This window comes from Ictidomys tridecemlineatus, chromosome 15, assembly GCF_052094955.1.
Source record: "Ictidomys tridecemlineatus isolate mIctTri1 chromosome 15, mIctTri1.hap1, whole genome shotgun sequence".
In the NCBI taxonomy this organism is placed as follows: Eukaryota; Metazoa; Chordata; class Mammalia; order Rodentia; family Sciuridae; genus Ictidomys; species Ictidomys tridecemlineatus.
The window spans coordinates 55,047,904-55,060,372 of NC_135491.1; the positions used below are offsets into that span (position 1 = coordinate 55,047,904).

General features: G+C 49.2%; 1 protein-coding gene and 1 long non-coding RNA gene across 4 annotated transcripts in view; one reads left to right on the forward strand and one right to left on the reverse strand.

Moving 5' to 3' along the window:
* LOC110597470 (uncharacterized) overlaps nt 1-12,469 on the forward strand; it is a 72,213-nt gene that overhangs the window by 33,299 nt on the left and 26,445 nt on the right. For all 3 annotated transcript variants that reach the window (XR_013431040.1, XR_013431041.1, XR_002483236.3), the window contains exon 4: nt 12,261-12,443. This is a non-coding gene — a long non-coding RNA (uncharacterized LOC110597470). The remainder of the gene's footprint in view (nt 1-12,260; nt 12,444-12,469) is intronic.
* Pkd1l3 (polycystin 1 like 3, transient receptor potential channel interacting) overlaps nt 1-12,469 on the reverse strand; it is an 80,500-nt gene that overhangs the window by 12,839 nt on the left and 55,192 nt on the right. The window contains exons 30-37 of the mRNA XM_021721755.3: nt 12,207-12,423; nt 9,222-9,447; nt 7,816-8,020; nt 6,486-6,582; nt 4,876-5,013; nt 3,432-3,617; nt 1,811-2,138; nt 807-940 (exon numbers count right to left, since the gene is read on the reverse strand). Of these exons, the coding sequence (XP_021577430.2) occupies nt 807-940; nt 1,811-2,138; nt 3,432-3,617; nt 4,876-5,013; nt 6,486-6,582; nt 7,816-8,020; nt 9,222-9,447; nt 12,207-12,423 (1,531 nt within the window). The remainder of the gene's footprint in view (nt 1-806; nt 941-1,810; nt 2,139-3,431; nt 3,618-4,875; nt 5,014-6,485; nt 6,583-7,815; nt 8,021-9,221; nt 9,448-12,206; nt 12,424-12,469) is intronic.

Below are 12,469 nucleotides of genomic sequence, written 5' to 3' on the forward strand. Positions count from 1 at the left end.
GGTGAAATTATGTTGTAATTATAAAAGTAATATATAATTGCTGGGAATAATGGCACATACCTGTAATCCCAGCCAACCAGAAGACTGAGGCAGGAGGATCACAAATTCGAGGCCAACCTCAGCAACTTACCAAGACTTTGTCTCTACATAAAAATAAAAGGGACTGGGGATGTAGCTCAGTGGTAAAGTACACCTGGGTTCAATCCCCAGTACCACAAAAAACAAACAAAATATAATTTAATATTTTTTAAATGTTCAGTTTTTAGTGGAGAGGAGGTTGAGTTTTAGGCAAATTGAGCATTAACTAAACAGGCTACAGGTTGGTGTTTTTAATAGCCTATTATTAACATTTTAAAAGAGGAGGCAGAAAGGAAGGGATAGAATGGGAAATAGGAGAGCATCCCATGTAGTTGGGGAAAACATTTTTTGTGAAGCTTTAGTTTTGGTTGTATACAAATGTTGAATTGTTATATCAAATGTGCTTCCTAGTGTAAATTGATGCACACTTTATAAAATGTTCTTTTAGGTAACGTTACCTGTTAACAGCCCCTGTCTAGAGCTTCCATTTCGCTCCATCAATACAATAGAAAGCTCCAAAATGAGCTGGAAGAGCTGCCTTCAGGCTCCAACTGTGTCACTTTGGGCCAGAGAGAAGAGGGGAAGAAGTCTAGGCCATCTCTGACACCTTGATTTTGGGGGCCCAGGGATGTACAGCAGTAGGAAAAACCAGAGCCACCCCCAATTTCCCATCCCAGCTGGGTCAGGAGACCCAGCCCAGAGGAGACCCAGCAGGGGAGGCAGCCCACCCAGGCCACTGGTCTCCAGCGTGAGTGTGACGATGCAGAACAGGTTGACATTGGCATTGTAGACGGTGAACTCCACAAACACTGCTCTAGTCAGAGTATCCAGCCAGGTGTTGTCAAAGAGATACTGAAGAATTCTGTGGGAAAGAGCAGCATCTGGGGCATCTCCATCCTGTGGAGGCCTCTGCCCCTCAGTCCTGGATGGGACCAGGGTTTCCTGTTTAAACCTCCCTTTGCCCTTGCTCTGATCCTTGGCCACCAGGGTCACTCCTTAGAATGGTCCCACTTGGCCAGCCATATCATGATATCTGGTACCCACAGTCTCTTGGCTATCAGAGCAGAAGCTTTCAAAGGATGGTCCCCAACCAGCATTTGGGAACTTATTGCAGATTTTCAGGCCTCACGTCAGACCTGCTGAATCAGAAACTTGGGGCTAGAGGATATATGCTCTGATGAGTCCTCCATTCAGGGGAGTCTCATGCTTTTTTAATGACAGCTATGATATTGGAGGAATGCCATAAAACACCAGGGGCTTAGGCAGGCAGCAGCTGCAACAGTGAGGTCCTCTGGAGGCTGGTAGCTCACAAGACCAGATCCTGGGAAGTTGTCAGCTGACTGTAGCACATGTTCTGGCGATGGCCCATGACTATCAAACTCTGAATGCCCCCTGTACAACCTAACCACCTCTCTAGGCCTTGGTTTCCTCATCTACCATATTGTTAACACAAGTTCCTCAAGATCATTGCGAGGAGTGCTTGCCTCTGCACCCACATGTATGCCCATGAGCATAGTAACAATGGCTGGAAAGGGATTTTTCCCCCCAACTCTGAGAATGCAGTTTCTAAGGGCCTGCAAACATAATCTGAGTGCTTCTGAGTCTCCCCCGCCCTTCCAAAATGACATGGAGGAACTTGACTTAGCCCCGTTTTGAAGGCTGAATCTTCCAGTCTATCATGGATTCTAGAAAATTGCTCCACTCAGCTGCAAAAGAATCAAGTCAGCCTTACCTTGATGCACTTTGGAGATCAGTCCCCAAAGGGACCACATAGCCTCCTCCTCGGTACACAGTGAGTTTGCCCCACATGGGATAACCTTGACGTTGGCTCTGGCTCTGGTACTGCCAAGCCTGGGGAAAGGGGTTGCTATTATTGAGGGCGGAGGCATTCCAGCCTTCTCCATAGTCTGCCAGGTCTTCAACATCCTGGGAATATGGCGCACGACATCTGTCCAAAGAAGCCTGCAGCTGTTGGACCAGAAGGCAAGAGTTTTCCCGGATCCTCACTTGGCGAATGTGGGCACTGCCAACTAGCTTGGAGTTTCCATCGGTGACAAAGCCTAAAGATGAAAACCACGTCAGTAAATCTAACTATCAAAATCATCTTAACACATTCCAAGCTCCCTGGCCTGGACGCTCCTCTGAACTTCAGTCTTCCCATCATAGAGACAGCCCAGAGAAGCTCATGACCAACCATTATCTACTCTCATCCCAACGACTTTGCCATCTGTCTATCTTGGATTTACTCTATGCCCTCCATAGGTTCTCTTGGGGAATGGCACTCCTCACCCTAGCATCAACTTGGATACCATCTGTGCCCTTTCCCCTCAATCCTCACACTCTTTTGGAGGCAGGTACTGAGGATTGAATTCAATGACACTTACCACTGAGCTACATCCTGTCTTTTTAGTTTGAGACAGGGCCTTGCTAAATTGCTGAGGCTGGCCTTGAACTTGTAATCCTCCTTCCTTAGCCTCCCAAGTCACTGGGAGCAAGCTCTGCTTTGCATGGCTCAACTCCCATATCCTAATGTTCACCATATCCCAGCATTACCACCTCTTCCATGTTTTATGTACCCATCCCCTTCTTTCCATCACACTGTCCTCTGACTCTGCATCAGCCCCCCAGCATGTCTCCCTAGCATCTTGACTAGCCCACTATCTACCCCAGCTTCCGGGTACTTCCAGAATGATCCTTTTTTTTTTTTTTTTTAAAGAGAGAGAGAGAATTTTTGAATATTTATTTTTTAGTTTTCAGCGGACACAACATCTTTGTTGGTATGTGGTGCTGAGGATCGAACCCGGGCCGCACGCATGCCAGGCGAGCGCGCTACCGCTTGAGCCACATCCCCAGCCCCAGAATGATCCTTATACCACAGATTTGTGTTGCTCCCTTATTGAGAAAACTCCTGTGGTGCCTCCTTTCCTCAAAGATAAAAGGTGAATTCAGCTCCTTCACAGCCTGGTCCCTGCTTCTCACTGGTCCTTAACTCAGACCCTACATTGTCACTATACTCAGTGCTGTGTAGTTTTAGGATGTGCCGTGGAGTGCCCAGGCTCAGATATTCTCATGTTGTTTGTCCTGCCTAGTGCCCGGTTTTTGCCTAGCCAGTGTCTGCTAGCTTAACTCTCATTTAAGATTTCTCCACTCTGCTTCATAGGAGAGTTAGTGACCCTCCCTGCACATGCCCAGCCATCCAGAGGGTCTCCTTCAATAGCATATGGCTATTGGAATAACCACTCGCCTATTCATTGCCTTTGTTATGAAGCAGATTGTGGACTTGCACCAGCTCATAAGGAGACCGTATTGTCATTGACCCTCACTTCCCCAAGAGTAGCATGCAGGGACTGTACCTGTGTAATGACCGTACAGGTTGTTCACAAGGGTGGTGTTAGCCCACTCGAAGAACTCTTGGAAGCCCAGCACGGCTGAAAAGCCTCGGGTGAAGCTGTGTTCGAGGTGTCTATTGAAATGGTAGGCACTGGGGTCCCTCTGACCATAGGCCACCAGAAGTAGCATCCACAGGAAGCCCAGGTACGCTGGAAAGGAGGCACAACCGCCAGTCAGGCAGGATTCTCGACTCCACCAAGTTAGGGTACAACGTGGATGGTGCATGGCTCAGAAGAGTGGAGGTCTCACAGAATAGCCCCTCCCCTTTGGAATAACAGAGCCAATCTTCACAGAGACGGCAGAGAGCAATGAAGTCCTTGGACCAGGAGGCCTCCTGTCTGGGTTCCAATCCCAGCTGTGCCACTTGCTATCCACAGGCCCTTTGCAAATGATTCAGCCCCTCTGTGGCTCACTCTTTATCTGTGGAATTTGCATATAATTTTCTGGCACAGGGTTGTGAGGAGGTGATCAGTTAATATTTATAAGCACTTAAAACAGAGGCTGCACAGAGTTTGTGCTGTGTTAGTGTAAAATAGAATCATTTAAAACATGCATCTGCCCTGTTGCGTTGCTGAGGACACAGTAATCAAGGAGTCAGTTGTATTTCCTGTCACAGAGCTTGCCTGGCTCGCTGGAGACAGAACGGTGTGATGTGAGGGCTCACCAGATGCACACATCTGGTTCAGGAGGCTCTACATCATAACCACTTTGGGGAACAGATTCCTACTAAGCCAGAACCTTGGCCTAGGCCTGGGGAACATTCTGAGGACTCTTCCCCCGAGGACCTGGACAGATACCAATGAGTAGGACAGTTCAGGACTGTACTGCACTCTCTCCCTGAGGCCCCCAGCAGGACTGGGCCCGCTCACTTCCTTCCCTCCTTCTACTCTCCCTTCCCACCACTGAACCCAGGGCCACCTCCCAAATGAACTCCTTGCACCCAGATCTGCTCTGGGGAACTCAGAGGAAACTGCACCCTGAGATTTGGGAACTCCTGGCCAGAGGACCCAGGGAAACCTCTGTGAAGACACAGTGATCAGGCTGAGATTTAAAGGATGAGCAGAATTATCCAGAAGAAAGCTGGGGAGGAAGGGTGGACACCTTCCAGGCAGGAATCATCTGGCCAAAAGCGAGAGCCCTGGGTCCAAGAGCTGTAGAAGCCACTGTGGCTGGAGTTTGGGGCACAAGGAACAGAGGGGGTTTCTGCTTTGGGTGGAGCCTCAGGAGGGAACTCAGACTTCATCCTAAGGGCCATAAGGCCACTAAAGGATTTCAAGTGTAGAGCAGAAGCTGGGGTAAGTTGCCATCTAGGGAAACTGAGGCTCAGAAGCCGGGAGACACTTGGCAAAGACTGTGCAGTGAGTGTGCCAGGTCTGTGCTGAGACCCAGACTGGGAAGCCTGCCTACCCAAGATTTCTCTGCTTAGGGCAAATGCTCTCTGTTCCTTGAGGTGGGTGGTTTTCATCTTCTCAATGGCGGTGGCAAGAAGTGGCTGATAGACGGGCTTGCTGCTGCATCTTCGTGCTCGGAACAAGACGTAGGGGCCTGTGGGAACAAGAATGCCAGGGCAGTCCCCCAAGCAGGCAGTGGGACCAGGCTGTGTGCAATCAGAGATGCCGATTGTTAGCACTCTTCTGCTATAACCACTTAAGGGAGTGCACTGACCCAGCTACCTTTTGGATCCATGCCCCCAGTGACTCCTAACACCAGAATTTGCCATCTCTTGCCTCCCTACTGCCCCCCACCTCATTTCCACTTATGACCTAATATTTTTGGTTCTCGTTAGCAACCCACAGTGATCTTTGTAAAATCACAAAACAGATCACCACTCTTCTGTCTAAAGACCTTCTATTTAAAGATCTCAGCTCGTCCAAGACCCTGCCTGATGCCTCTCTACCTTGTCTTTAATCATCACCTCCACCCCCAGCTCTACCTGCTGCAGCCAAACTATCCATAATTGTTATAAAATGACAAGTTCCATCTGGCCTCAGGACCTTTGCGTACACCACTGTACCATCCTCCCTTCCTTCCCCCTCAGCAGAGGCCTGCACTGGTCCCTCCCAGCCCTGCTCTTAGATTTCAATTTGTGCACTTAATTGCTTAATGTCATCTCTCCAGATGGCCTGTTTATTCCAGAGGCAATGACCTGATCCTTCCAGGCAGTGTCATGCTGCCTAGGGCAAGGGTGGCGTGGAACTGACTTTAGTTGGGCAAGAGGGACTCTTCAGGAGTGACAGATCTACTTAAATCTGAATTGCAGTGAAGGTTACATAACCCTCTAAATTTATTAAAATCAGCCAATTGTGCACTAAAAAACGAGTACATTTTATGTAAATTTTGTTCTTGAGCCATCATGGCTGGCATGCAGCCAGAGCTCTCTGAAGAATGGCCAGAGAAATGGTGGAATGAATGTTTAATTGTGCCAAGGCTGGCATAAATTTGGAGATGCCAAATTGGAGAAAAAGTACTCTTTTTTCCTCAAAGAAGATTTTAATGGGCCTTGTGGATCTGTAGAGCCAACACTTTCTCCTAGAAAGAAGAACATGGTCCTGGTTGAGGCAACTCCACTGAGTGATCATGTGTGGACAGGGGCTCTGGTTTGTTTGTTCCTGACTTATTTTCCCTGAAGGTTGAGATGGGTTATTAGAGGGTTCGTTCTACTGTCTTTGTTCCTTTGTTTTTGTATCCTCTCAGTGTCAGCACTCAGGAATTTCCATCTGGACACACAGAGAGGGCAGCCAGGGTAGAGAGAGGGAGGGTCCCTGAGGTGTCTTTCTGGATGAAGGGTCATGCTGGGGTGTCAGAGCAAAAGGCTGGGGAGGGAAGGAACAGGCTGCTGGGCAGACAAGGGGCCACTTTTGTCTGACTGGTTTGGTGTGGCTCCCAAATCCAAGGAGAAGGCTGGAGGAAGACTGCCCCCCCCCCTGGGCTGCAGAGGCTGGACTCTGCAGTTGTATGGCCTCCTCAAGACCACTAGGTGGCTAGGACCCTGCTTCCACCCACAGAGGCCCCATTACCTGGGCTGGACAGATGTCCCGGCAGTGGGGGCATAGTCTCCTCCTCCTCCTCCACTCTCTTCAAGACCAGCGCAAAGAAAGCAGCAAAGCCCAGTACCTGCAAATCACTGGGGTGAACCCCGAGCCCACCCTAGAAACTCTTAGGGCTGGTCCGAGAGGGACAGGACATTTGTGTGCTGGGCGCAGGAGCCAGGCTCTGGGGCAGGCAAGTGGGAAGCTGGCCACCCTTTGCAGAGAGGGAGGCAGTGAGGAGGAGTGAGAGCCACCAGCCAGGTGGGGTACTGGCCAGACTTGAACTCACCAAGCCTGCCCACCTCTACTCGCCCACAGAGGACTACCCCAGCCTGTGGGCTTCCAACATAGGGGCCCTCCTCCTCCTCCACCCCGTCCTCCAGCCTTCACCTACTCTGCACAACAGTAGGGCTCTGCGGGGTGGCTGGGAACAGAAGAGTCAGGACACACCTGAGCCCTTACTATTCTAGCCTAGTCTGTGGAGAGTTCTCGAAGGTTTTGAGTCTTATCATAAAGTCTGTTCAGAGTAGAATGGGAAGCAAAGGATAGAAGGAGAGTGGGGACTTGGTGACATCCCACAGGCGTCAGGAGTCACCAAGTGCCCCTCCTTTCTGTAGCCCCCACTCCAACACTAACTCCTCCCTACTGCCAGGGGTTCCCCAGAGATGGCCCGTTGACTGCTCCTTCCGAGGTGAGCTGGGCCCCCACCCACCCAGCTCCAGGTCAGGGCTTGGTGTTTCTTCACGCTTGTTGTAATTTCACCTTTCGGAAACAGGGCATAGCTCCTAATTGGTGCACACACTTAATGACTGAGCATTATATTATGAAGGAAAATTTCTTTTAAATTGCCGTTCTCTCATAATCAAAAATATCTTAGAATTAAGGAAACAGGGTATTCATATTTATAGATATACATAGGGTCCAGGGCAAAATGTTTGTGATCTTAACTTCTCCTTCTTCCCAGGTCCTTGCACCTGTTAGGCAAGCTCTCCCACTGGCTACGTCCCAGCCCTGGGATCTTAACTGCTTCACTTCAGGTCTCCTCCCCTACAGAATTTCTCACAATTCCATAATCTCACTTGGTTATGAAAGCAAGTCTCTCCATGCAGCACCAAGCCTGACCCAGAGCGAGTGTCGGATAACATGGGTTATTATGCCGAGGCCTTCATGACCCTCCCTGCCCAGAGCCTGCACAGAGGTGGTGTTCCATGGAGGCTCCTTGAATGAATCCATGGCCTAAGCCCAAGGCAGGACCAGTCATAGGAGGGTAAGGGCAGGTGGAGGGAAGAGGGTGGCACTTTGGAACAGGGGTTCTGACCTTAAGGGGCTGAGTGATGAACACACTCTCCACCAAGGATACAGCCATGGAGATGAGCCACCGGAGGGAGCTGGCCCGCCCATAGTGCAGTCCATAGAGCATCGTGAAGAAAGCCGCCACACCGCCCGTGGCCACCACCAGGAGCCAGCCCACCAGGACGCACCACCAAGGCAGGCCACCACGGGGCCTCCTGGCCCATGGAATACTACAAAGGAGAGTGGACAGTCAGGGTGGTACCAGTGGCTCAAGTTCAAATCCTTTTCTGCCCTCATCATCTACATGACAGTGGCCAAGCTCCTTGACCTCCCAGACCCTCTGTTTTGTCCTCTGTAACCTGCTACCTCAAAAGACTATTCTAGGTGCTGGGGTTGTAGTTCAGTGGTAGAGCGCTTGCCTCGTATGCATGAGGCACTGGGTTTGATCCTCAGCACCACATAAAAATAAATTTAAAAAGACATTGTGTGGGGTTGGGGATGTGGCTCAAGCGGTAGCGGGCTCGCCTGGCATGCGTGCCGCCCGGGTTCGATCCTCAGCACCACATACAAAACAAAGATGTTGTGTCCGCCAATAACTAAAAAATAAATATAAAAAAAAGACATTGTGTCCATCTACAACTAAAAAAAATTAACAGACTAGAGTCTGTCAAGTACAAGCAGTCTCATTCAGGTCTGCTGGAAGAAAGCCCCCCAACTTGACACTTTATACAGACTTGCTCCATTATTCCCTCATAGCAATCCTAGAAATGGGCTCTATATAATAATCTTTTTTCACTTTTATCATGAAAAATGTCTCATCAAAAATTATCAAGCACAGAAAACCCTAGGTACAGCAATTGATTCCCACATTGTCACCACCTTGACACGCTATCCCATCTGTCCCTGGCTTCCTTCTCCCTTTATTAGGGAATATTTAAAAATAAGCTCCAGACATAATACAGAATCTAATTACTTCAAAGTGCAACTCAAAAATGATCATTTTCTTACCAAGTTACTATGCCATCATCACAGCTAACAAATGAGTAATAATTCCTCAGTGTCATCTAATAACCTGTCTGTAGTCCAATCTCACTATTTATCTTAAAAATATATAATTTGTTTTAAGTTTGAAACAGGAGATACCCATCATCACTCCCACTTTACAAGCGAAGGAGGCTCAGAGAGGGACTGGCCCAAGGAGGCACAGCTAGGAAAAAATCCACACGAAAATGGCTACAAATTGTAAAGTGCTGTGCCCAGGGCTGCAGGTGTCTTCCAAGACAGCCTGGCTCAACATGCTTCCTGCAGGAGTCCCAAGTCCCTTCTGCTTAGAGGTCTGGGGTGAGAGCATCCTCCTAAGGTTCCCCAGGATAGGATGCCCTCTCCCACAGCCCCCAGGCTGTCCTGCTCGTCACTGGGAAAGCGGGTTACCTGACATATACTGGGGCCAGGGTGCCCAGCTGTCCCCCCAGACAGCCCTTCAGGGTCTGCAGCTGCCTGAGGGCCTGGGCGTGGCTGTGGCGCGGGAAGCCTCCAGGCCCCACCAGTCTCAGCTCTTGCTCCACATGCTGCAGCTGAAGGTAGAGACACTGCCTGTAGGCGCTGCCCTTCCAGGGACTGCTGGGGGCCAACCAGGGCTCCTGGCACTGTGCTTTCTCTGGGGGGAAAAAAGAGAAAGCCATAGCTGAGCTGACTCGGAGCCAGTTCCAATCAAGATGGCAGCCGGGACAGAGGCGGCTGCCACCTCCCTGAGGATCCTAGAGCCATCCCCACCATGGCCTCGTCCCATCTGTAGACACTTCACGTGGTAAGTGGTGAACTCGAAGCATGACGTCTGTGAGCCTTGATCTTGTTTAAATCATAGAACGGTTCAAACAGAAAAGTGGAGAGTGATAAGAAGAAACCCCACACCCTGACACCCAGCTGCAAAATCAGTTCCCATGTGTTTTGCCAGCACCCACCCCACTATCCACATGGATTCTTTCCAAGCAAATTCTGAAGTTTGTATCATTTCATTAAATAATTCAGTATATTTATGTAGAAGAGAAGGACTTTAAAAAAATAATCATGGCATTATGAATCTTTAGTAATTAACAATATTCCCATCAAATATCCAATCAGAGCCCAAGACCCCCTGATAATCCCATGAATATTCTTCTACAGTTGCGTTGTTCAAATTTCAGATTTAAAAAAAAAAAAGTTTTTGATTTTTTTGCTGTTCTGGGGATAGAACCCAGGACCTGCACATGCAAAACAAGTGCTCTACTACTGGGCTACAAACCCAGATTCTCTGAAACTTTTTAAACATCTTTCGTTGTTTTAAATTGCAAAAGTACCAGATTTCTTGGGAGGAAAAAAAAAACAGATTTCCACTATTCCTTTTTCCACTATTCCACTATTCCTTTTAAGAGAAGCATGCCTTTTAAGGGAAACGTGGACTCTATAGGTGGAACCAGGCCCCAGTTCCTGGGCAATGGGCTGGAAGGCTGCACCCAGGACATGCTGTCCTGCCGTGAGGGCTGGGCTCTGAACCCCTGTTCACCTTCCCAGAGGGTGTGTGCAGCTGGACACAGGAGATGGCAAAATGGAGCCCTCCCCCGTGATCCCGTCCCAGTTGCCAGTGAGAGATGAATGGGAATGGTTTGTGTGCAAAGAGAAGACTGTGGTGGGAATGTGTGCCACAGCTAGATCCTTGCCCTGGGCCTCCCTCACTGAAGCCTCAGCTGGAGAGTCCAGCGCCAACACACTCTATTGCAGGGCTCCTGCTCATGTTTCCAAGAAGGTGCCATCCCTACCAATCAAAACAGAACTAACGAAATACCTGCTTTGTGTTAGGTGGGTGGGGGGCTAAGCCTTCTATATATCTTACAATCTTGTTCAGTCCTCACAACTAGCCAAGAAGCCAGGCGGATTAGTGCCCCCATTTTATAGAAGAGGAAACTAAGTCTCAGAGAGGTTGATCAACTTGTCTCAAGTTGCACAGTTGCTATTGCATTGGGAGATCTTGAGTCAGGCTGTGTCCTTAATTCCAAAGCCTCCCAACGCAGGGCCAAGAGTCCAGTGAAAGCAGAGCCCTGCCAGGATGACCTTCATGACCATGGGGTCAGTGTGGCCTCGCTACAAAGGCCCAAGTGCTACAGTAAGGGGATAGGATTTCATCTGGAGGACAGTGGCTCTCCAAATTCAAGGTGCATGAAAAGCAGCAAGGTGCCTGGCTGGAAATGCACATGCCTGGCCTGCCCCTGGAATATTTAATCATAGGGGTTTGGACCAAGGTTATGAATTCAAATCACCCATTCTATAACCCACACTGTGTTCTAAGCAAAGTTGAGACGCGACAAGTCTGAGTGCTAAGACCCATTACAGCCATGAGGTGAGCAGTTTTGTTGTATCACAGGCTCCTGCCACGATGTTCTGCCTCACCCTAGGCCAAAGCAACAAGGCAAAGCCACCATGGACTGAAACCAGGAACCTTTCTTCCTTTTAAATTGATTATCTCGGGTATTTTGTCACAGTGATGGAAGCTGACCCAGATGGGAAAAGGATCAAGAGGAGAGTAAGGAGACTGGATCAAACTACAACAAATGCCATATGTAGGACATGAGACAATGTTACTAAATTCTAGCTGGATATTATAGCAAAAGACACTGAATTTGAGATCTCCTACCTCTGCCAAACAAGAGATCAACAAGTGGTAGAGAAGCATTAAAGATTTAGTGGCTCCAACTGAGATTTTCCTTGACTTCTTGATTAATTAGGAGGATTGAGAAGGAATAGAGAAAAGAACTTTGTCACTCTGTGAATCAATGTCCTTTAATGTGTTCTGCTGCCCTGGTCGTCCGTCATCTTGTGTCCTGCCCCACACATTTGAAAGCAGATCTGGGTCAACTCTGCAGCTCTGACACTTTACAGGAAAAGGAACATGGGGCATGGAGAACTGAAGCATCCTTCCAAGGTCACAGAACTGGTCACCCCAAGACAAGGCAAATAGGTGGCTCTCACTTCATAAAGTTTGGGGAACAGAAAGGATGGTGCAGACTTTAAACAACTCTTTACACAATTTATCATTTGGCCACGAGCAGTGAATGTAAGGAGAGGCATGGTGGCCAAATAGCAGGGGCCCAGAGCCTGGGAGACTTGGGTTGCTCCCCCAAGAAGGATGCTCAAGACAGAACCAAATGTCGGGTGAGAAATGGCCAAGCAGAGAAAGGGTGAGTGACATTCTAGCCTGCAGGGCCAGAGGGGTCCAGGGCATAGTGAAGGCAGCCAGGTGTTGGGAGGACAGCTGGGTGCCTGTGGTGTAGAAAGGGAGGTGACTGCAGTGTGAGCAGAGGCAGGTAAGGGTACCACCCTGTGACCCTCTCCCCTTGGCTCCAGAATTTCCTTTCTCTGGGCACAGAAATGTCCAGGCCTTACCATTCACTTGTGCAGATCCAAGAGTGAGTGTAAAAGGTTCTCCTCTCTTTTCAGCCTCTTCCTGGAAGCCCTGCCCCCTTGTGTTCTGTGGATGAATGAGGTCTTCCATCAAAGCCAGGAGGTTGTTGATGTCCATCGAGCCTACCAAGTCCCCACCGACGACTGGCGGTGGCACCTTCAGAGCTTTGAACAGCGAGCTGACAAGTCTGCACACATCCTGCAAGGCAGCCCCATCGGGTAAGCAGACAGAGCCTCAGAGGAGG